Here is a 24,687-nt window from a genome sequence, read left to right on the forward strand (position 1 = left end):
GAGAGACAGGGCATGACAGTAGCGCTTTGTAGAACTGCCAGGCTAAATCCTTCAGGTCTGCAAGGAGAGGCTGACTGGGCACAGGGGCTCATGCCAGAGGGTCGTGAAGTTCCCAGACAGCCATCTCTGCAAAAGTCAGCCGTCTGGACACTGGTGTTTGAAACAGGTCAACAATAAGGATGCCAAGTAAGTCTTTCTGGTTCCAATATGTCATATAAAAGGTGAAATATCACCTTACTCCTCTTAAATTTGTCTCATTTATCTAGAAAGGAGTTAATGTTTGTTCTATGCTTCAGGTTTCTTTTTTCTTTGGAGCACGTTAGAGTTGGTAGGTACCATCCATTCTCCAAATAAGTGGCCATATTTGACTCAGCCAGGCAGATAAGCAGTTGGGAAATGGCATAACAGCAATAGCCATGACCCTGCAGTCATCACTCTTAAGTAAGCTCTTATTTTACGTACTAAGTAAGTTATTATCCCAGAAGCAGCTGTGATTTACTAAGTGTCACACGGGTGAGGCTCCTTAGCCCACAGCGTCTTCAAGCTCAGTGCCCTGGATCAACTTGCTTTTGCGGCAGCATGAGTATCTCTACAGAGCGCTTCCTCCAAGGCCAATGCCACCACCACCAAGAGTACCCCCGAAACCCTCCTGTTTTTATTCCTTTTTCTCTTCTCAATAACATAACAATACGTGTGCAGGTCCAGAGCTTTATAAAAACTGGGCTTAGAGCTTGTTTTTAAGCTTGCCGGTCCTTAAGAGCTTCTGACTGCTTCTGCTGCTATTTTCAATAGCGTATTTTCCAAAGGGCTCTGACCACCTATTAGAGCATCTGGCCTGTTCTATAGAGCTTCAGAAGCTTAGCTGTATATGTGTCTGGGCTCAGAAAGTGGCAGGAACAGAGAAATATGGAAGACAAAAGCAATTCAATAGGAATTCCACATATTTATTTCATCACACATCATTTTAAATTTACAACTAGTGGCGGGCTAGCTAAACTTCCCGTGTGTGTGTGCATGTGTGTGTGTGTGTGTGTGCATATGTGTGTGTGTGTGTGTTTAATGGACAAGTGAGCACCCGTTATCTGTTTTGGGCCTGTCGCTATCAAAACATGTATCTGTTTTGTCAGTAAATATTTGAAAATGGTTAACGTGGCTCTTTTAATTTGTACAAATAGAGACACTCTTTTCTTGATTTCATTTTTTAGAAGTCCAAATCCATCAAGTTCTCAAAGCATTATTAAATTCTCTCGGCCATTCTGGCTTTTGTAGACTGCAGTCCAACAGACTGGGACTTCCACCACAAAACAGTTGAGTGAAAAATAAAATGATGAATATTTGAGGATGTCCCTTATAAAGGACAGTGAACCGCATTATAGTCTCAAAGAGATACAGCACAAGAAAAAATCTAATGGAGTTCCTGAAATTAATATTTCTAATTCTGATACGCTGAGTCCGGCATTTTTGTAAGGCAGAAGGCAGGGGACTCACTAGCTTTCTTCTAGCGATCTGACTACATGGCCAGCAGAAAGGAGAGATGGTATGTGTTCATTCTGTGTGCCTCCTACCTCAATACTCAATAAAACTAACAGAAGAGATAAATATTAATTCTTGAAGATGGCTGCCAAAGGCCATTAAAAGTCTCATCCCTTTCCTCCATGCTCCCCTCTCCAAGAAATAAAGGTCTGTTTTTTCCTGATTGGGCATGTTTCGTAGAAACAAGCTGTGTAAGGTTCTACCAAGGGCTTCATATACATTGATTGAAAATTGTTGAAACAAAATTGTGCTCTCCTGAATGTGTGTCTTATTTTTTACAAACAATAGTTTCTTCTTAGGGAAGAACTATTTTCATAGTACTAAATGTGATTTGAGAGAGATACAATAAAACTAAGAATGCTACTAAAAGTGTCACCTAGGTTGGCTCAAAATGACACTGTAGGTAGTACTGAATGATTCAGGCCCAAGCTTAATTATGTGAGGTTTTTCACTGCTTTTTACAAAAGCTCTTAAATACAGGTAAACATGTAAACACTGTGCTCTCAGAGAGCAAGTACTTAGGCACGTCACATCGTATCCCTTCCGGGGAGATGGATTCCAGTGAAACAGCCCCATCAGTTTCAAAACCAACTGCTGGAGCTACTCTCTGGTTGAGGAGGAAACACCACCTTGCACATCTCAGAGTTCTCTTGGTGCAGCGGGAATTCAGATCCCGCTACTAGGCTTTCTTTTCTCTTCCGAGAGACATAACCTCTGCCTGTGGACAGCCTTTCATACTTCGTCTCAAATTGCCTGCATAATAACAATAATAACAAAATTACACACATATTAAAGTCACCCCACCCCCGTCAGAGCCAAGTTATTGAGTGAACACTTGAAGCTTCTGTTTCAAAGCCATTTGAGAAAGGATGTGAGTACCAAAGACGACTAGCTTTCGTTCCCACGAATGGGGTGATGTTTTCTTCACGTTTCTCTTCACACGCCTGGGATACGGGAGTGCCGTTACTCATTCTTCTGCAATGAAGGCCCAAATGTCTCGCAGCTTTCTGCAGAGGCTGCTAAGCTTTGCAGGCCTTGCTAGGCCCCCACCCTCACTCCAGGAGCCCCGCCTCTGGAGCATTCCCCTTTTGAGAAAGGAGCAAATCCAACTGGAGTTAAGCGGAGGACGCTGACAGGGAGGCACCCCCGAGCCCTGGCCCAAGTGAGATGTGGAACCTAACCAGTTAGCCTTGTGCCTGGGCTGCTGGTCACTGCAGTTTGACCATTGGAAGGTTGATTTTCTAAAATGTATTAATGGAGGTTTATTCTAGACATAGGTTAATAAATTAGTAACAGCTTAATGTACTATAATCTACAATCTTTTCTTCTGTAACAACATAACCTGTTCATATTTGTACTTACATCATCTAGCATTCCTTACATGGATCATGAAATTAAAAAAATAAAGAAAGAAGGTGCTTAACTCTGCCCTACTTATCAAAGGAGATAATGTAAAACATGGTTCTCTGTTTTAAGTATACAGATTCCCTTCATGGTTAAGCGTGCATGTCAAGGCGACCTCTACACCCACTACAGAAAAGTCAGTGCTCCCTAGACCCGAAGCATCCTACTTCCTCACTATAGTATTATTAGAATAATTGTTACAAAATTCAAAGGGCACAGTGTAAATGAAAAGCTCTAGAGTGGATAAGGTGTTGGGAAAACTACACGGACCGTTATATATTTAGTTTCTGGGACACTAAGTACTCTACTAAAAGGCTTTTTTTTTTTTTAAATTCAAAATCCCAAAATCTTAAGCTTGAGCCAAAACTTAAACCAGGTCAAGTTGCTGTTGTATGGATTACCTAAAAATTGTGATTCATTTGGGCTCTTAAACCACGGTAAATGATTGTCAGATGTTCTGTCTTGAACTTTCTGTCCAAGAGACAGCTGTGAAGATAGCTGATAGTAAATAAGCATCTAGTGCTTTTGCTGAAACTGTGTGGCAATTCTTACGGTAAATCAAATCCCTTTGTTGCCTTGATAAATTATTTCTGGGCTAGAATATGATATTATCTCCAGAATCAAATGAACTAGTCATTACAGTTTCTTGGTATCCTAGAAACTAACTTTTTTTTTTAGTCTTATCAATTATTCTTTTACTCATTTAAAGAAAAGTCATGTTTCACTGGGTTTTTACCATTTGCCTTTAATTTCTGTAACGGAATGCTCAAAACTGGGTGCAAGTTCCTGGTGAACTGGGGCTGGCCCTGGAACATTCCATAAGCACTGCTTCTTACCTGTACGGAATTCCATCCTTGTCCATCTGCAGGCACACTAAGAAGGGGTACTGAGAAAACTGCACCGTGGAGATAAACTCCAAGCTTGCTTCTGTTTCCACACCAACTTCCAGGCCAGTTTTCACAAAAGAGGAGTCCACTGTGATGTCACCAGTTATTACCACAGTTACCCTAAGAATTGAACAAAATAAGCTGTTAATCACGTTTAACTGAGCTGAACTAACAGACCACAGGGTCTGAATTGCTCATGCTGATAACTGGAAAGAAACACTTAAGGGACTAATAGGTGACCTAAATGTGCTTAGAATTCTGTTGGTAACCAGGAACTGGTTTGTCCCAGCAATTGGGCAGTGAAGTTTTGCCCTACCCCTGAGTCCTCCCCCAGCCTTCAATTCTAGATGTGGGAATGAAATGTCTATCAGGCATTAATGTTTGGTATGGGCATACCAAGAGCCATGATGAAAACATGCCTGGGACCTTGTCCTATCAGGAAGTCAGAAATACCTGTGTTATCTTAAAACAAAGTATAAGCTCACCCAGAAGACAGTTGATGTTTACAACAATTTTCTTGGTAACTATCTCTCTGTTGGCTTCTATGTAGCTACCTTAATTCCATTTCATTACTTTCTCCAAAGGGTCTCTGATGACAGAAGTCTATGGTTGCCAAGATATTTGAAAAATACAGTATCACAAAGAACCATTCCTACAGCATGTATATTGGGTGCCCCAGAAAGGACAGATATCACAGGTTCTCCAGTGATCACCTAGACAGATTGGATTGACTAGGATAGAGGCTTGGATGAAAATGAAGAGGATAAACAATCCTAGTAGAAGGCTTACCTCTAGGACTACTCTAATTTAATTGTAGACTTTAGATGAAATCAGAGCTGTACGTTCGTGCTCTTTTAATAGGCTACTAATTTTTGCTGTGCTTCTCACAGCACACCTGCTGCTATTGCCAGTGCAAAAGTAGGTCAGAGGTGGTATCATTTAAATCCCTGAATCCTTTTCCCTGAATTCATTAAATCCCTGAATACCTTCTAATATCTTACACTCAACAAAGGCTTAAGAGATATTTTTTAAATGAACAAATGGAAAATTGAAGATGAATTGGCTATAATGCAGACACTGGCAGATACTTAGGGATACCGTGTCTCTTTTAAAAAGCCAGAAATGTTTGTTGTAGCTGTTGTTGATTTCCTTCTGAAAATAATTCAGTTCAGTTTAATTTGGGTAAACTTCTGTCTAGAAAATACATCAAAAAGATGACCAAGATGACTGATGCAGTGGGAAGCCCTAAATTATATTGCTTATCACTCTGAAAGCCTCTCCCATTTCTCATTCTTTGGTTCCTTTTAGTAACACTGAGGGTCACCTTTCATGTTAAATGTGTCACCTTTTGATTTTTCTCAATTCCTTCATCCATTGTTCAAAATAAGCTAAAAATCTAATTTTAGCACTCCTATCTCACCTCTGCCCCACTGTATTTTTAAATATCCAAAAAGTAAAAATCAACTGCATTTTCGTGTTCTTTTCTTCAGTATTACAACAAACAGAAGAATAATTCTTTTGATTACCAATGTCTTTGGTTCAAAGACATTGTTTTAAGTTCAAAATAAAACACTTTCATTTGATCTGATGGGTCAATTAGAAAAACTAAAAGAGCAGAGAAAATTCTGTTTAGAAAAATGAACACTAATAAAAACACTTAAGGACTCAATGTTTAAGACTTAGATTCTCACAAAAGTGATCATCTTTTTATTTTTCTCCACTGAAGACAGCAAAAGAGGAAAGATTTAAAATCCCAACGAGAGGTATAAGCTAAAAAAAATTGCTTAAAAGTAAAGTCTTCTGACAGCATTGTCAACTACCAAGAGAAGATGAACGTCTCATCCACTGTGCAAGCTGTCCATGGATGTCTTTAAAAGCGAAGAGATCCTTGGCTGAGTCATATTAGGTACCTAGCTGCTCATAAGACGCTATGGAAAGAATGACTTCCCATGGTTACTCCTTACTCTACGATTTAATGATTACAAACAGAAAGCACAGATTTCAAGAAGTCGGAAAGTTAAACAATTCCGAAAACATATCTCTGCATGTAGAGAACAGACTTGTGGTTGCCAAGAGGGAGAGGGGGTGGGGGAGGGGTGGACTGGGAGTCTGGGATTAGCAGATGCAAAGATTATATAGAGAATGGATAAACAACAAGGTCCTATTGCATAGCACAGTATATTCAATATCTTGTGATAAACCATAATGGAAAAGAATACGGAAAAGAACTATATATATGTATAACTGAATCACTTTGCTGCACAGCAGAAATTAACTCAACATTGTAAATCAACTATATTTCAATAAAATTTAAAAAAACTTTATCTCTGTGGTTCTTTACATATGCTTACCGATTTTTCACTCGGGTCTTAGACTCACGATACCACAGGCTAAACTCCATTGAACCTGAAATATCAATAGCCAGACCACCCTGCACATCCATATTTGCCTTCAGTCCAGATTGCAACTGAAGCTCCTAGAAACAAAAATATAGAATAACAGTGAGAAGAAGAAGAATTAGAAGAAGGAGGAGGGGAGGGGGAGGGGCACAATGTAGCCAGCCCCTTTCCAAAGGCACATTCAACCTCCGGCTGTAGGTAATACCATTTGAGTTGTGTTAACACTGAAGTCTTTCTCTAGGCTTGGAAACACATCCTAACCTTGATCACGGAAGTAGATTATTGATTTGCTAAATTATTTAGTCAATTACAATACTAAAGAAGCGAAGTGTCAATTGACAAGGGTGCTTTCTTTCAATCTTTGTCTCACTTTGGGAGGGGCAATGGTTCTCAAAGTGTGGTTCCCTGACAAATAACATGAGCATCCAGGGAACTTGTTAGGAACGGAAGCCCCATACCTACTGAATTAGAAACTCTGAGGGTGGTGCCCAGAACTCTGTGTTTTAATAAGCCCTCATGTGCTTCTGTTGCACCTAAATTTGAGAACCATAAGATCAGGGAAAATGAAAGCATATCCGTCAGAAATCTAGTGTGGCTTTGGAGTGGAGGGTGAGGCTTTGGGATAGATGATCTCTTGAAGTCCTTTACCACTTCTGTAGTTAGGTGCTGTGTCAAATATAGTAAACTGCATCCTGCTGGTAAATGAAAGGCAGGATCAAAACTGCCGGTGCAGTATACAAGTTCCAGGAATTGCCTAGGAAAGGAAAGCTAGGAAAGTAAGGCAAGGCGACTTAACTAAGCCATAACACACTATTGTTTGACATTTGGAATGACACCAAAATAACAAACAGGACCAACATGAACTCCATGGCATATTCCAGAGGGACAGTACTCGTTTACGAACATAGTCCGTCCTCAGTAATTTTGTAGTTGTCTGGAAACCATTGTTTTATGCTGTTTGCCAGCATTTACCCTTTAAGTCTTGCAATTCTATGTACATTAGATGGGGTGATGTTGGCTGAAAAATTCTCCAGCTGGATTGGAATCAGATTGCCTTGGGACAGTGTTTGAAATGATAACAGTTCTGGGAAAAAGGCTCAGTACCTTTAATTTTGATATTCCTCCAAAGATCTTAGGTCCACAGCAACTGGCAGCGTGACTCACTTCTTTACGTAACTGCCCTATTCAGACCAAATAAGCCATGCTTTCACCAACTATTAATGCCGCAATTTCACTTCCTAGAAAGTACTGTGTTGATCACTGATCTCCCTGAATTTTCTCCAACTTTCAAAAAAATGTGGCGAGAAATCTCAATCGTAGAACTTGGTTTACTAGAAAAGTCTGATTGTGGCATGAAACTACCTTCAGTCTGAAAGACACTTGGACGAAAGCATGAGATTCTCAACACAGAGCTCAGGCCATATTAGGAGACAGCCCTAAGGATACTTACTGCTACATTAGGTCCAGAACAAAATGTGGTGGTGGTGGGATGCAGGGGTTACCTCAGGCATCATAACTGATATGAAGGAAGACAAATTATCCTGAGAAAACCACGATAATCATGTCCCAATTGTAACCTATGCCCATGAACTGCAGAACCAAGATGTGAGTTCTGCACTTGCACTGTTACTGTCATTGTTTCCAAATTGGCCCTATTGTATGCCCTGCCTCAAAAGTACTTCCTTATTTGGATCATATTCTCTATTCCCCATTTGAAAACTATAATCTTCTTAGTCCACCTAACTCGGCAGAGGTCTGTGATGTGGACTTTAGCCTTCCCACTGGCCATACATTACGTGGATGTCAAAACACACCAACTGCCATGGAAAAGAACATTTCACAGCTATTAAACAAGGTGCCTTTTGTGGGGAGAGAGCATTTCCACTGCAGTGTGGGTTTTGAGGAGTGCCTTGGCTTTCCGGGAATATTCCACTTCTCTCCTGCAAAGGGATCGTGGAAGAATTCTTATGCATAGTCACAGAGGAATTTGTTTCCCCCCCCCCCCCGCCTGCAATAGAAGGACAGACCACTGACCCCTGTAGAAGGACAAACCACTCTTTCCTTCATGAAAGGGACTAAACCACATAGTGCAGTGGTTCTAATTTTTGAGGGGTGTCAAATAAGTAGAACTAACAGCTTTTGAGCACCTACTGTGCCCCCAAAGCTCTACATTTTTTATCTCATTTAATTCTCATACAAATCTTCCATGGTGGGCATTATATCTGAAGACTGAAAAGAAAAATTAGGCTTGGAGGCTGCATGTGGAGCTCGAATGAATACCCAGACTGTCTCTCATGGGGAGACTTTTCTACTACCATACATGCATAGCTAGCAGGAAATCATAACTGTCATTTGTCTCCTAGTGTGCAAGGAAGCCTGTTCTGAGAAATATTGCAAACAAGATAAAGCATAGGCTTATGTCCTTGTGTCACCAAGAGGACATATTTATTTAAATTCTTGTTTATGAACCAGAAGAAGAAGATACTGGAGCTTTGTATTTGTAGCTAATGTGACCCCTTTGATCTTTTACTTTTGGGCCTAAATGTGTTTCTTACAGCTCAGACACTGATATTTTGACAACTCATCCCATTGCTCCCATTCAGGAAAATATGTTCTTTGCTGGCTAAAGAGGATCCCCCTGTTAATCTGACTTTATCAGACATCCTCCTCTGAAGAGTAATCCAGTTAGCTGCAAAAAGAGAGCGAGAGAGTAAGCACAGAGTAATTCCATCTGCCCTGGCGTTTGTGACCGGTCATCCACTGCCAACATTTCCTTCAATGTCAGCACTTGACCTAGAGTGGTATGTGCCCCTGAAGCTAGGATGGCATTACTGGAGTGCTCTGCAGAGCCAGGGAGACTCAACCAGCATATTTGTATAATAAACCCAGATCTGCCAAATACTCCAATCTAAATTACACTGGCATTGGGCTATGTTCAATAACTAAGGGAAGATCTTTCTCTTAGAATATGCCTGCAGTGCCCTAGCTTAATGAAGACAAAAATCATGCAAGATAAATCTAGATCAGGGGTTGGCAAACTATGGCCCGCAGGCAAATCTCGCCCACTGGCTATTTTTGTAAATAAAACTTTATTGGAACACTGCCACGCTCATATGTTAATATATCACTTATGGCTATTTTCACTCTACAATGGCAGAGTTGAGTAGCTCAACAGAGACCATATGTCTCACAGAGCCTGAACTATTTACTTTCTGCCCTTTACATAAAAGTTTGCCAACCCTGACCTAGGTTATTACTTATCTTTGCATCAAGATTTATACCCCCATTCAGACTATTAGGCATTGCTGTTGGGTAGGTGAGTACGTACAGGTGGTACTGAACTGTTATTATTCCTGCATCTTAAAATGTGGACTACTTTCTCAGCACTCTTATGCCTTCTTCAGAGATTCTTTCATTAAGAATACATCTCTCCAGAGGTAATACTTCAATGGAAAAATGCAGTATAAAATTATAATATAATTTGAGAACAATTTTTCTTCTGTGACTTTGAGGATTAAGGGGCATGAAATGCATTGCTGGTTGTCCTTCTTTCCATTCATATTAACAGAAACACAGTTTTGTTCAGAGTGTCAATACAACCATTGAAAAACTATATTTACTAGCTTCTCTTGCAGCTAGAGATATCCATATGGCATAGTTTGGGTCAATAAAAAAGGACTTCTTTTTGTAGATGCTTATCTTTTGTAGAAATAGTCCTTGCAGGACAGTTCTTGAAAAAGAGTCTCAGACTCTGCTGCACCTTACCCTTCTCTCTTCCTTCCTGGAATGAGGAATTAGTGCTGGAAGTGCAGCAGCCATGTGATAATCATGAGGTGACAAGCATGAGGTTGAAAACCACAAGTAAAGATGGCCAACCTGAGGAAAACGAGTCTGGATCCTAACAATATCTTAGGGTTTCCATATCAATCCTGGATTACCTACTTCCGAATACTTGTAACATGATAAAAATCAAACGATTTGGTTAAGCTACCCCAAACTGGCTTCTTTTGTTATATACAGCTATCCTGAACTGTTATGAGGAATAATAAAGATAGGGAATTAGCATTTGGTTTCAACCAATGATGTTTTGGTGGAGTTTTAGTAAATCTGATATTTAAGGTCACTCCCAGATCTTAAAATCTATGATTTCATAACCAGAATCCAACAAATCAAGATCCTCAAATTATCCGGCAAAGAACAAAGCTGATAAAAACTGTGAATCATCTGTTCCAGATGCCTCACTTTATGAGTAGCAAATCCTGGTTTAAAGCTATTAAGTAACCGCCCAAGAACACACAGAAAGTAAGTAGTGAAGGCAAAAGTCAAAACTAGGCTATTACTTATGAATTTATTAAACCACAAAAGCAAACTTCCCAAGCAAGTCCTATAGTCTGTAAATTTTAAATTTTAATTTAATAAATATAAATCAGAGTGCAAGTGATCACTTTAAGGAGTTCCCATAAGATCCTTTTTTAGCAAATATTCCATTTTTATATTGCTATGCTTAGTAAGGCAGGAAATGTCAAGCCATTAAAGAAAAAAATTTTAAGCATCAAACACTCAAACTCAAAGGTTATTCAGATTAACCCTTTTCTGTTTCTCAAAAAATTCCATGAGGCAGCCCACTCCCATCTCACAGTCACCTGGTCACCTAAATCTTACCACACAGAATATAGTATTGTTGTACCTTAGTACAGTAATGTAAGATTTAGGGGTGAAGCAAACTGAAAACTATTCTGAAGAATGCAGGTCAAGTGAATGAAAGTAATCCTACTCTTTAACAATGAGTGAACCTTTGTAAGCTTCTGTGAACATGAGAATTTGGGGCAGAGTCTCCATTAAACGTGTGGTTGGTGTCAGTGGTTGCTTGTGTCTCTACGAACTTGGCAGGAATGATGCACTATTTGGATCTTACCATTGTTGTCGTGACAAATGTCATCAGTAAGTATGAAGCCATGTAGTTTAGCTCTTGCCTTCAGAAAAAAATATCATCTAAGCCCTTGTGCCAAGGAAAGCCAAGTGAAGAGATAAGGCCATCTCTTCTCTGTTGAATCCTAGGTTATTTTCTCCATAATTTCTTGTCTCTGTTCACATCGGTTACCCCCCACCCCCACCTTTTAGTTCTATGGAGATATAAATGACATTATATTATATTCATATTATGTTGAGTACTTCTTCTTTTGCCTCAACAGTGAAAAGATGACTTAATCAGATAATACAGACAAAAGAAAACACATTTACCTGTAGCAAAAGAGAAAGGGCTATAATACCAAGAGGTTCAAATGCTTTGAATGTGAGTTCCAAGGTGGGTGGAACTTTGTCTTGTATCCTCCAACCATGGAGTACATTTAAAGCATGCCTGGTACATTCAGTAAACAGTTGCAGAATGAATTACCTGGGAATGATCTATTAGCAGAATAAGTCCTTTCACCACACTCATAGGGTCGCTAGTTGCTGACAGCATTTTGGCCATCAAATCACTGTATCCGTTGAAAAAAGTGACAGGTCTGAGCTGAACATCAAAGAGGAGGGCTGACAAGCCAGCATAGGAGTCAAGGTTCTCCTCTCCTTCATCGGGAGTGGCTGCAATTAAGGTCTCCAGTCCTTGGGCTTCAATGACCACCTAGAGAAAATGGATATAGCATTCATGACACTAGCTCCATGCCTGTTCTGTACGTGATGATGAGCTGACAACTAGAACTTTCCCGGGGGTCAAAAACTCAAACATTTGCAGTTGCTAGGCAAAAACAAAACAAAAACAACTCCAGGACTGAATATGAGTTCGTTTTCTTCATTTAATCCTCACAGCCACCCTTTGAGGTTCATATGATTGTATCCATTTTGCAGATGAGGCCAAAAAAAAAAAGCTCAAATGGCAGAGGTAAGTCTCAAACCCCTTCTGTCTGACTGCAATGACCATGAGCTTTCCATTTAATGGCGTCATCCTAGAGACTCAGTCTCTGCAGAACTGTCGTACATGGTGGATCGGCTATCTTGTAGAGCCCCTAAAAAGAGGCGGAGAAGTGTTGGGACAGTCTGCCCTACGAGAGGATGTGGAACTCTCTAAGCCATGACTCACACCTTTCCACATAAAACTTCCTCCAGTAAAAGAAAAGATGATGAACGCTATGAGGAGCCTCACATCCTGATCTCTGCCACACACAGGAATCCTACAGATTCTCTGTCCTCCACACCCAGCACCTTAGCCACTGGGCATTTGGCATTTCAGAATGCATATCAGAAAACAGATGGTGATTCCTCAGGACAGAAAGCATAGTATCCTAACTAGATTCCTACCAAAGGTGTAGTAATACAATGTTGATAAGAACTCAAGTTTATATACATTGCATCATTTTTAAAGCTTAAATGAGCTTATTGAGAAGGCTATAGTTTGATATGCATAAAAACTATAAAGAAAGTATATTTCACAATTAGGAAGCCTTTAGAGATTGTCACCACATTTGGGGTAAAACTAAAGGGATGGAAGTCAGCCAGTTGTCAAATGCCTACACTTTATTCTTTTCTCTCTTAGCAATATTGAAAAAATATAGATTGACTCTTTGGAGAACCACATTCTATCATGAAAGCTTTTATTATGGGGAATCGGTCTCTTCATAGAAACACCAAGGAAATATATTCTATAACTAAATATCTGGAGCTCCAAGGAATATATCTATGGATAAAAACAGTTTTTAAAACATACATGAGAAATACTGGCATGACTTCAATTTTGTGACTATGTGTACCTTTGAAAAAACTATGGATGTTTGGCAAGTCCAGTGACTCAAAACACATAAGTTTTCAAGTTCATGTTTGAAACTCTCTCTGGGACTGTAAACCATACAGCCTCTTGCAGATGATGATAGATCCACCATTAATTTATGCGTTCTATAGTGTTATCATTAGTATATATTTTATTTTACTGCACACTAACCTCTTACATACTTTAATAAGCAAAATTAATGAAACATGAGATACCTGAATACTATGAAGAGGATTTTTCCTAACGTACTGAAAGATGTTCAGGTTACTTCTCCTTAGAATGCCAGAACCAGAGTAAAGAATGTCAAGACTGTAAGTAGATGCCGAATGGGGACTACCTAAGGACAAAAAAAAAAAAAAAAAACCCTGTAATTTAACAACAGTTCCAGCAATACCGAGCAGGGGACGGAGCAGGGAGGGAGAACCCCTTTTTGGGTTACGTACGTTCTATGTAGCCAGTATAGGCAGAAGAGGATCCACTCTTGGAGAAACGGTCATAATTATGAGCAAACATTTCCTTCAGAACTCGACGGACCATTTTGCTGTAACACGTAAAAGGAAAAAGCTGCACATTCATGGTAATGGCTGTTTCCCAGGTCAGATTTGGAAAGAACCCAAATCCTCAGTGGAAAAAAAGAGGGGGCCAAATTTTCCTCATGCCACTCCAAAACTGGGGAGGCGCCAGCTGGAGTACCAGCATCAGGATGAGGGCTTTCCCCTCCATTCCTCGGATATTTGAAATTCAGTTTGGTATCAAAATGACAGCAAGGCGAGTTCAGCCAGCTATGAGATGGCTTAAGCTGACTGATGGACACACCTCAGGAGTGGAAAACACATGTTCTTTGAATCATCGTGGTTCTATTGTTAAATAGTAGGTACTTTTAAGGAAAGTTGTACCAAACTGGAGAGTTGCCCAATATTTCTTTAAATGTTTTCCTACACCCTCTAATGTTATCACTGGCTAATGATATATAACAGCAAATTCCCAGGAATTTCTTCTATATTTGTGTAGGTTTCACTTAAAGAAACATCTCAGTAAAAGCCAATAGTCTCCTCTAAAGTAAGTCTTAAACCTGACCCCATGCCTCTATTTTATCTACTTAACTAATTAGTGTTGAGATATTTCCATTCCTGACTACTTAACACTAATCATATCAGTAATAATAAAATTATAACAACTCAGCAAAAACGAAATCAAAATAACCAGCCAAAGAAATCTGGACCTAGTTCTGAGGTAGAACATCACTGAGAGGAAGAATGGTTATCTTATAGGTTTTTCCCCCAGTATCACTAGATTATAAGATTTTAGCCTGAAAAAGGAAAGATGAAGAGTAGTCCTCAAATATTCAAAGGGCCTGCATGTGGCTGAATGATTAGATCTCTTCCACTTTGCTTCAGGAATAAAATCTGGGCCAATAGAAGATTTCAGTTATGCAAAGCAGTAATGGAGAGAGTCTCTAAATGATGACACAAGTTCCCTCAGAGGTGGTGACCCTCCCACCACTGGAGAGGTGCAAGCAAAGTCTGGACACCACCTACCAGGAGACTAGACCCCCTCACTGGAGAGAGATAGCAAGCGAGGGGCCCTCTCAAGTCCCTTCCAACTCTGATGCTTTCAGTTTTGAGAATCTGACCTGCCGTGTTCGCGATGGCTTCCTCATGTTTCCCAGGCTGCTCTCTACTCTGCTGCCTCCTCTTTACTGTCCCCTGAATCACTAGGTTCACAAGACAATGGCAGCAAATACACCCAGGATCTCCCCCACAGAGTCTCACAAAAGCAAAGCAATAGAAGGAGAAATCAAATGCATTTGACCAGGTACACATGGCTGCAGAGAGAATTTGTTTCTTTTCTGCATCTCTGATCTGCTTCCCCCTGCTTCCTTACTTGCCCTGCTCCTGTCTGTACTTACTCCTCCTGTTTCTTTTCCCTTCAGTCTTACTCCCTGTTTCTTTCCTTCGATCTTTACTGCCTTTTTTTCCATTTCCTTTCTCCTATTTCCCACCCTCCCCCCATGTCTGTTTCCCTTTTCAACTGGGAACACGCAAACATGATCCTTCCTGAAGGCAGTGCTCGGCATGTAACTCAGGGGAAATGGAGCTTCCTTCCCTGGCCCTCTGATTTCAGTGAGGAAAAGGGACAGCAGTGAATTTGGGAGAAGAGACTTGGGAACTGGAAGGAAGATGATTCCAATGAGTAACTGAGAGCAGTGAAGTCTGCTGATTTCATACTTCGTACTTTGAATAGTCCTAAAACATGGGTCTTGTCTGAGGTTTTAAACTCAAATGGTAAATTCATTTAACCTGTGATAAACGAGGCTTCAAAGATTCCTAACATTTGGAAAGTTAAGATGAAAGACCATTTGGTGGGAACCTACCTCATTTTATGATGCTAGTTATAAAAATAATCCTACTGAAAATACAGTTGGATTTTAAAACATTGCTAACATTTGGCAATATGATGTTACCAGACCGAACGGGAGACCTAGAGTAAAAAAATCATACCCAGAGTTCCAAATCACAGTGCCAACGTGAAGTTGTTTAATCTGGCCCTCCAAATAGTTTTGGCAAACTCTCTGGTTTTATGCAACATAACCCAGCATAAAGACCACACCATTATTATTAGCCACACATGTACCACATCAATATACAAATAAGCTTCGATAAGCAGAGACGGGGCACTGCTTCATACCTTGCAGGCGTTTCAAAACGTAGGATGTCTTGGACAATGGAGAGCATGTATTTATTCATTTCTTTGGGAAGCTCCCCAATAGAGAGGAGGATGTTTTTTACTTCCATGTAGGATGGATTGTTATTTAAAATGATGGCAGCTGCAGTAGTGCGCACAGTCTTTTCATGAACTTTATGATTCTGGTGGTATATCCTGTTCATAGTCTTCTTCACCTGTTCGTAAGATGTTCAAGCTTAGTTAGTGCACATCTAGATTTTTTAAATTGATATCGGGCAGGAAGAGTTAACGCTCATAAAATAGACATGTGTTCCAATATTTCCCATATTCTTTTGCACTTCTGTTGGGGTCATAGTTCTGGCTAATGGACCATGAACGGAATCACTGTGGGTAACTTCTGGGCCAACGCAGTTAAGAGCTGGTGTATCTTATTCCTCTCTCTCTTCTACTACGGTAGTGAGCTCAGGGCCACATTTTCTTTTACCTACTTTAGCCATAGAGTGGATGAGAAGCTGAGATTTTTGAGTCTTGTTTGTTATTGCAGCATATCATGGTATTCCCTAACAACCACAGAATTTTCAAAGACACTACTGCCACATGGCAAAGGGGCTCTGGAGAGAGATGGCTATATGAACTTACATTTCCTTACAATGAGGTACCTCAGAATTTTCCCTTCTTCTTTTTAATTAATAGACTTTTTATTTTTTAGAGCAATTTTAGGTTCACAGCAAAATTAAGCTTAAAGTATAGAATTCCTATATACCTCGTGCTCCACATGCCTCCCCTCTCCCCCCAACATACAACCTCCTCCTGTATAACATCCTGCATCTCAGTGGTACATTTGTTACATTTGATGAATCTATATTGATACATCATTATCATCTAAAGTCCATAAGTCATATTAGAGGATTTTCTTCTTTTAACAAAACATTAACACAAAAGAAAATTTGCCAAAATAATTACATTCTGCGGCAACAAATAATTTCATTGGTCACTAGCATTGCCTAACAATATGCAGTGCTTGGGGTTCTGTACTAGGCATTTATAAATATTTCTTTCAGTTCTACTTTCCTCTGTCTTTTTCTATCTCCTGCAAATGTTGAGCTTTGTTGTCAGGTATATAGGAATTAAGAATCACCTAAGCAAAAACAACTAGGAAAGGACAGAGCCAGAATCCATATGTTGGTCTGTCTATGTCAAAAACTCATGACCCTAATTACCACACTTTGCAGCTTATCAACTGTGATACAAAACATAGTTGCAAACCGGGAACATCATTCTCAGCAGGCAGTTTATCTTACACTTTATAAACATTCTCTACCCTAAAAAAAAGTATAGCTGGGATGGCTTCCTGAAAATGCAGCTGTAGGAACCAACATGGTAGTACTTAAGCCAGGTTATTCCAGTGTCAAAAAATTTAAGAGCATCTTAAAACTTGTGGAAGTAAAGATATTTCAGAAAAGAATTTGTTTCTTTTTTTTTATTATCATTTGGAGTACTTTATTGAATTTTGATATTAATTTTAAGAAGACCACTTGACAATAAGAATTCATCCTGGGGAAGATACTTTGAAATCATATTTAACAGGGAATTGCTGAAGGAACTGGCATTGGTACCCAAAAGGAGAGAGGACTTTGCCTCTATTCGAATACTTGTAGAATTCTCCTGCCGGAGGGGAAGCCAAACTAAGACAAATAAGTGTTAGTCACGGGAAGGAAGATATCACCTTGATATGAGCAAAAAAATCGGACAGTGTGAGTTGTCCAATAACGAAGAAGTCTTGTGAAATATTGAACTTCTAGTCACCAGAAACATTCAAGTACAGGCTGCATAACCATATTGCAGAGATGTTTTCCCTAACTTTTCATGTATCAGTCATTCTGGACTTATTTCTTTTCCTGGAATATTCCACCCTCTTTCCCATTTGTGGGTCTTCACCCATATGCTTCCCCTGCTTGAAAGACTCCCACTTCTTTCTCGTATTCTATCCAACACACATATCCTTTCTTCTGCCTGACCGTTTCTCGTCTTTTAGCTTTAGATTCAGCTCCCCTTGCCTTATCTTCCTTTCACACTCTTGACTTCCTATATCTTAGCATTATCTATTACCTTTGGTGATAAAACAAGAGAATGTGCTTCAATATTTATGCTTCAGGATATAGGACATTATCTATTCAAAATGTGAGGCTGCTTCAGAAGAGCCTTAAATCCAATTTAAGGGTTATTTCTAACAGCAAAGAGAGATTGCTAGTTTGGAAAAAAAAATAGGGTGACTTCAGAGAAGTTTGCATCTGACTTGTGATTAGGCATGCTTTTTTCCTTTTGTGAATGTTGCAAACATTCTTGGAGAATTTACCTCATCAGTTATGAAAGGGGCATCATATCTCTGGAGAGTGGTGGTGGCGAGGTGGCTGATAGACCCCTCTCCTGTCTCCGCGTACTTCAGAAGGAGTGGGATGCCTTCCGGAAGCCGGGCATTCTTCAGAGCCAGCAGGTACATCATTTTGTCCTCCTTTTTTTCTGCTTTTTCAAGTCCTCCCAAGATTAACTTCTTGGCTTCTACCACTCCCTAAAAAATCACATTCTACATCAGACATATGCATAACCATATATTAAACAAAGCTTGGGTAAGATCAGCTTCACTCTTGTGTCCAGGATAACAGCCTAAGGTTTTAGAAAGTTTTACACTGGTTGCCTGACTGAGGCACACAATGAAAATGAACAAGTAAAGCTTGATAAAGGTGGTATTGTTTTTTTTAAAAAATACATACATTAACATATTAAGAAGCAATGAGTATAATTAATAATGGGCATATTTACTTTTAAACACATTCTGAATGCATAAAGTCATTTTTAAAATTCCCTTGTGATCGATTATTCCTAAAACTGCCCATTCACTGAAATTCTAAAATAATGGTTAGATGGTGCCTAAACGGTGGCACACACCTTTTCCTTAGTAACAACTTCGGTGAAAGCACTTAGCACTCAACTGTAAGGTCTTGTTCTAAATGTTTAAAAAGTGCTTGTTTCCACTTGATTCCAAATTTGATTAATGCTGACATACTGTTCAAAAAACATCCCTTGAATGCCTTTTATGTAGCATGTACTTTGCTAGGTACTTTTCAAACATATTCTTTAATCAGAAAAGGCCTTTTAGTTTTCTGGCCTAGAAACTATGAACTAGCAAGTTAACAGTTTAATGGAAAAGCAAATTAGAAATTGGGACATCTAGGTTCTTATTTTACCTTTGCTGCTACGTATGTTTTAGGGGCTTCAGTATCATCTGTAAAGTAAAGGTTCCTAAGATCTAATTCATCTATAGGATTTATAAACTCTGAAACCAGGCTGCAGGTACACACACACGTGCACACACACACACGCACACACACACACACCATGGGAGAGAAGGGGGTAGGGAAGATATAAAAGGCCCCCAAAGAGAATGAAGATGCTAAACTTCAAATGTAATTAAAGAAATACCATTTCTCAACTACCAGATTGATCTTTAAAAATACAAAAGTTTAACAACATACATTGTTATTGAGCCTACAGGGAAATAGGTATTCAGGTGGAAGCATAAAATGCTACAATTCCCATGGAAGATAATTTGGCAAAATCTAACAAATCTGCATTTTGATCCAATACCCTGGCCCTGAAGCTATATCTCCAAAATTAAGAGAAAGTGTGCCTAAGATTATTCATTTAAGCATTATTTGTAATAGTAAAAATAGTGGAAACCACCTAATAACCATACATGGGAGAATAAACTGTTGTGCCTCAGTTTAACACACAATAGAGTACTAGGCAGTTGTAAAAGGAAGGAGGAAGATCTCTGTGAACCAGCATGGGGTGATTTCCAAGGTATGTTGTTAAGTGGAAAAAAGAAGATGCAAGAGAGTGTATATAGAAGGCTATATTTTGAGCAAGAAAAAAGAAATAAAATGTGTGTGTACATCTGCTTACTGTTGCAAAAAGAAACAGAAAGGAGAACCTAAAACTAATGATACTGCTTACATAGAAAAGGTAGGTGAGAATGGGTGGAAGAGTAGGAAAGGGAATGAGACCTCTTTGAGAATACTTTTCAAATAAAGTCCTGACTTTTGAATCATGTTACTATTCCATATGTTCAAGAAATAAAATGAAGTCAACAAGGATGAAAGGTGGCTAAAATTGATTTCAAACAGAAGCAAATGAACATGAATGTATATCAGAGTAATAACATAACTAAACAGAAGAGAATAAAAAAGAATTAATCCAAACAATGTTTGAACATAGTCCTCTGACTGTATACCTTTAGTGAAATATATTCTAAGGTCAAAAAGACTGTGATGAAGTCTTGAACTTTATTTAAGTCAGTTTGGTTTTTGTAATGACGTTGGTGTAACAATTCCAAAATTATTTTGTACATGTTTTAGGATTGAGCAAATGAATCAGTATATTAATGTTCTTGAGAACCAGGGTTCTCACTGTGGGAGAAGGAAGGTATAATTACAGAGTGACGGAAGGAGAGGAAGAACCCTGTAGAACTGGAGGTAGCAGTATGAACTAGCAATTTAATAAATGTAAATATATGTATTTTGTCCATTATAAGAGCCTAGATGCAATGGGACTCGAATAATAAGAAGTAAAAGTCTTTAGGGGTAAAATGTCAGATGCATGCAACTTACTCTCAAAGGGTTCAACCAAAATAATATAAAATGAAATAAAACAGAATGAGGTAATGCAAATATGATAATACATTAACAATTGGCAAATCTAGATGAAGCAGGTATACAAATATTAATGGAATTGTGTTATTCTTACAGCTTTTCCATAGGTTTGAATTTTTTCAAATATAAATTTGGTGAAAAAAGAAATTAGGATACAGGGAGATCAAAATGTAAGGAAAAACAAATAGAAAAAAGAAATAGAGGTTTAGTACTCATTGTGACCTGTGTAGCTGCCATTTAGACTGTCATAGGGCAGTAGCTTTCATGCCAGTAAATGCTGAACAGCTATAGCACTCGATAGCTTCGCAGGTACCTTTTGCACAGTAAGGTATCGTGGATTGTGTGCCCAGCAGATGCCTTAAATGTGTATTTAGAATACATCGTTTTCTTTCTATCCAGATGTCTTTGATATGGGCAAAAGATAGATGAGTATTCCACAGCAGAAAGTTGAAAAGAAAATCTGAACATTTGCTATGGTCCATTTGGTAGCCAAGTCTCATTATCTTCAAAGATGCATTTTTTTAAAAGTTGCTCAAAAACATTAACAAAACTGAATGACAGTGATGGATAGTTTACAGCTAGACTCATAAGGTAACTTTAAAGATGTGATAACTAGGCCTGTCCCATTATCAGAAGAACTTTAAATGTAATCCTTTGTTTTGTTTCCTTCTCAACTTATATGCCTCCCTTGGGTAATCCCATTGTCTCCTAAGGTTTCAGTCACTCTCCATTCCTGGTCCTAACTCCTTTTCTGAGCTACAGATGGATGTGGCCATCTGCCTATTGGGCAACTCAACCTGGTGTCCCAAAGGATTCAAACATAGCCAAAACATAGCCAAATTAATAGCTCTACCCTCCTCCAACCCCCAAACCAGGTTCTATATAAATTTTGCTTAAGTGGTTCACATCACCATACATCTAGTATCCTAACCTGAAAGCTTAACAGTCATCTGGATTCTCACCTCTTTCTCATTCCCCACATCCCATCAGTCACTAAATACTATCGATTCTATCTCCGAAAGGGCTCTTGAATCTGTCTGCTTCTCTCACCGTACAGCACCTACGTTAATTCAGACCTTTATTAATTCGTGCCCAGGTTGTTGCAAACATTTCTGATCAGATCGTACTGGCCCTAATGCAGCTGACACCCGGTCTATATACCATTTTGCTTCTTCCTAGGTTAAAAAAATCGGCGTGTGTCATTCACCACCTAAAAACCACATTATTCTCCCTTTTCTCTACAGAATGAAGTCGAGACTCCTTAGCTTGCCATTAATAGAGATCCAGCCTACCTCTCTTCTCTCTTCCCTTCTTTCCTTCATCAGCACTCCCACCTATCTGCCCCACAAACATACATATTTTTTGCTCTAGCCCCACCGAATTTCTCAAAGTTCTCAAGCATACAAGGCTCATTTTGAGTTTGGGCTTTTTTATACATTATTGTATCTCTCCTAGAACGTCCTTTATTCCACAAAACTATCACTTCACCTAAAAACCTCTTCTAGGCTAAGCTATTTGATATTATCATTTTGGTGACAGCTTCCCCAGCACTCCCAAGCAGAATAGTTTGGTGCATCTTCTGTAGTATTTGCAGAGCACTCTTTTTTTTTTTTTAATTTATTTTTGTCTGTGTTGTGTCTGTTGTGTCTGTTGTGCCTCAGTTTAACACACAATAGAGTACTAGGCAGTTGTAAAAGGAAGGAGGAAGATCTCCGTGAACCAGCATGGGGTGATTTCCAAGGTATGTTGTTAAGTGGAAAAAAGAAGATGCAAGAGAGTGTATATAGAAGGCTATATTTTGAGCAAGAAAAAAGAAATAAAATGTGTGTGTACATCTGCTTACTGTTGCAAAAAGAAACAGAAAGGAGAACCTAAAACTAATGATACTGCTTACATAGAAAAGGTAGGTGAGAATGGGTGGAAGAGTAGGAAAGGGAATGAGACCTCTTTGAGAATACTTTTCAAATAAAGTCCTGACTTTTGAATCATGTTACTATTTTTGTTGGTGTTTGTTGCTGCGTGTAGGCTTTCTCTAGCTGCGGCTAGTGGGGGTTACTCTTCATTGTGGTGCTTCTCATTGCAGTGGCTTCTCTTGTTGTGGAGCACAGGCTCTAGGCACGTGGGCCTCAGTAGTTGTGGCACACGGGCTCAATAGTTGTGGCTTGCAGGCTCTAGAGCGCAGGCTCGGTAGTTGTGGCGCATGGGCCTAGTTGCTCTGGGGCATGTGGGATCTTCCCAGACCAGGGCTCGAACCCATGTCCCCTGCATTGGCAGGCAGATTCTTAACCACTGCACCACCAGGGAAGCCCCAGAGCACTCTTTTTATATTTCAATATTATTATTTATCTGTTTGCATTTGATAAACAGACTAGGAGTTCTTTGAGGATGGTAGAATGTTTTATGTATCTTTATATTAAGGCATTAGCATAATGCCTAGCACAGAGTAAACACTCATTAAATACTACTGAATGGATGTTTTTATATGTGAGTTTTGTGTTTAGCCAAGATATTTGATATATGATTGCTGACGTAAACCAGCCAACTCAAATAATTATGGAAATTGAAAAATATAAGAAGTCATAGTCCTTTGATGTCATAAAAACCATACAAATTTGATTTCTGCCCCAATGGTAGGCAGCATGGTAAATGTTAAATAGATTGGTCCGGAACTATAGATACGATAAATGAGATTGGATTTGCACTTACTTTGAGTTTGCAGCCTTCATTCTGACACAGCTTCCTGACAAGGGCCCCAATGATGATCATAACGGATTCTCTGATGTCATTGCTCGCAAAGGAACCTTTGAACTTACTCTATTAGCCAAACAAGGATAAAATAGGTTACCGAAACATTTAAACATTTCCAAGGGATATTTTAAGTAAAGAAACAAAGTAGCCAAAGTCTGAGGAAATTGTTTTTATGTTCCTAGGTTGCAAACTCTGAATTTTGCTTTGGGGACACTTAACAAATTCACTATCTAGCTTTGGGTTGAAAAGTCTTAGAGTTCTTTCAGGTATTTTTAACATGGGTCTGTGAAGTCCTGAGAGGTTTATGGACTGGGCTCATTGGGTCAGTGAATCCAAAAATTGATCTGTAAAATTTTATGTGTGGGTAATTTTATGTATGGGTATCAGATTTTTCAAACAAACCCATTTTCTAAAAAGATTATGAACTATTCCCCTAAATCATAAGTGAATAAGTGCACTTTTTGTTTTTAAACCTTGGACCCAAGAGAACTCTAGCTTTTGCTTCCAATATAATTTTTAATATCAGAAGAATTATATCTTATATATATATATATATATATAACATGTATAAGATTATACATTATACAATGTACTGTACATCAAATACCATGAAGGTTTTTGAAGTCAAAATAAATCTTTTAAAATCAAATTTTGAAGCATAATCAAAACTTCTCCCCTCTGAAATTTTGTCCTATGTTACATTATATGATAGGTGAACACAATCTTTAAATTTCCATAAAGTATAGTTTAAGTTATTTAGAGAAATTACAAAGAAGACACTATGTGAAATAATCTACTGTACAGTTAATGATTAACAGAAAGAAAATAGTCCAAAGGAATTTGAATATGACTAATCAGAAGGCTGTATTTCAGCCTGTATTCCGATGCTAGCAAATTTAATTACTGCCTAGATTCCTAAGAGCAGCCCAGAGCCTTTATTTTTGCAGTTTCCATTTGACTTACAACGAGGGCTCTCAGGAGTTCTTCATCAGGATGGGAGGCAAATCCACAGGCATAGAGAAACCTCTCCTGGAGGATAATGCTACTGTCACTTTTGAAATCCAAAAAGTCCAAAATGGCATCTAATGAGTCTGGGGTCTGAGCAGAGGTGACAGCATCCACCAGCTGGGGTCTACAAAAAAGGCATGCTCATGGATATCAATGTTTAGGGTGCTTAAGAAATTATTTTGAATCGCTACCATTCATAGACCCCATTGGTTTACATTTCCTAAAGAAGTGAAAATTTTTTTATTTAAACAAAAGAAAAATGAATGACTTTCACCAAAGACCCTTCCCCCTTTTATTTGAAATCTCTCCCTTAACTCCCTTCTTTCTCCTCAATGTATAATCAGAATATACAAATTAATTTTACTGTATTAGCCTAAGCCAAATATAATTTGGAGATTTATAAATAAAATCATATAAATAATATTATAAATTACATTCAAACTTTTCTGTATGGGTCATATATAAAAGCTATGGTCCCCCAAATCAATTCTTTCTCTAATTAGCTTTGCAAATATATACATTTCTCAAATACATAACTTAACTAGGGTAGT

At 38.8% G+C, this 24,687-nt stretch overlaps 1 protein-coding gene across 1 annotated transcript in view; it reads right to left on the reverse strand.

The window, feature by feature from the left end:
- Window positions 1-914: 914 nt before the first annotated feature.
- The window catches only part of MTTP (microsomal triglyceride transfer protein), a 45,946-nt gene continuing 22,173 nt past the window's right edge, over window positions 915-24,687 (reverse strand). Inside the window, exons 9-18 of the mRNA XM_082837837.1 lie at window positions 24,092-24,260; window positions 23,087-23,194; window positions 18,028-18,240; window positions 15,675-15,886; window positions 13,430-13,527; window positions 13,202-13,323; window positions 11,619-11,846; window positions 6,176-6,300; window positions 3,774-3,944; window positions 915-2,286 (exon numbers count right to left, since the gene is read on the reverse strand). Of these exons, the coding sequence (XP_082693963.1) occupies window positions 2,115-2,286; window positions 3,774-3,944; window positions 6,176-6,300; window positions 11,619-11,846; window positions 13,202-13,323; window positions 13,430-13,527; window positions 15,675-15,886; window positions 18,028-18,240; window positions 23,087-23,194; window positions 24,092-24,260 (1,618 nt within the window). The 3' untranslated portion in view covers window positions 915-2,114. The remainder of the gene's footprint in view (window positions 2,287-3,773; window positions 3,945-6,175; window positions 6,301-11,618; window positions 11,847-13,201; window positions 13,324-13,429; window positions 13,528-15,674; window positions 15,887-18,027; window positions 18,241-23,086; window positions 23,195-24,091; window positions 24,261-24,687) is intronic.

Source organism: Leucopleurus acutus, assembly GCF_964270905.1.
Source record: "Leucopleurus acutus genome assembly, chromosome: 4".
Taxonomy (NCBI): Eukaryota; Metazoa; Chordata; class Mammalia; order Artiodactyla; family Delphinidae; genus Leucopleurus; species Leucopleurus acutus.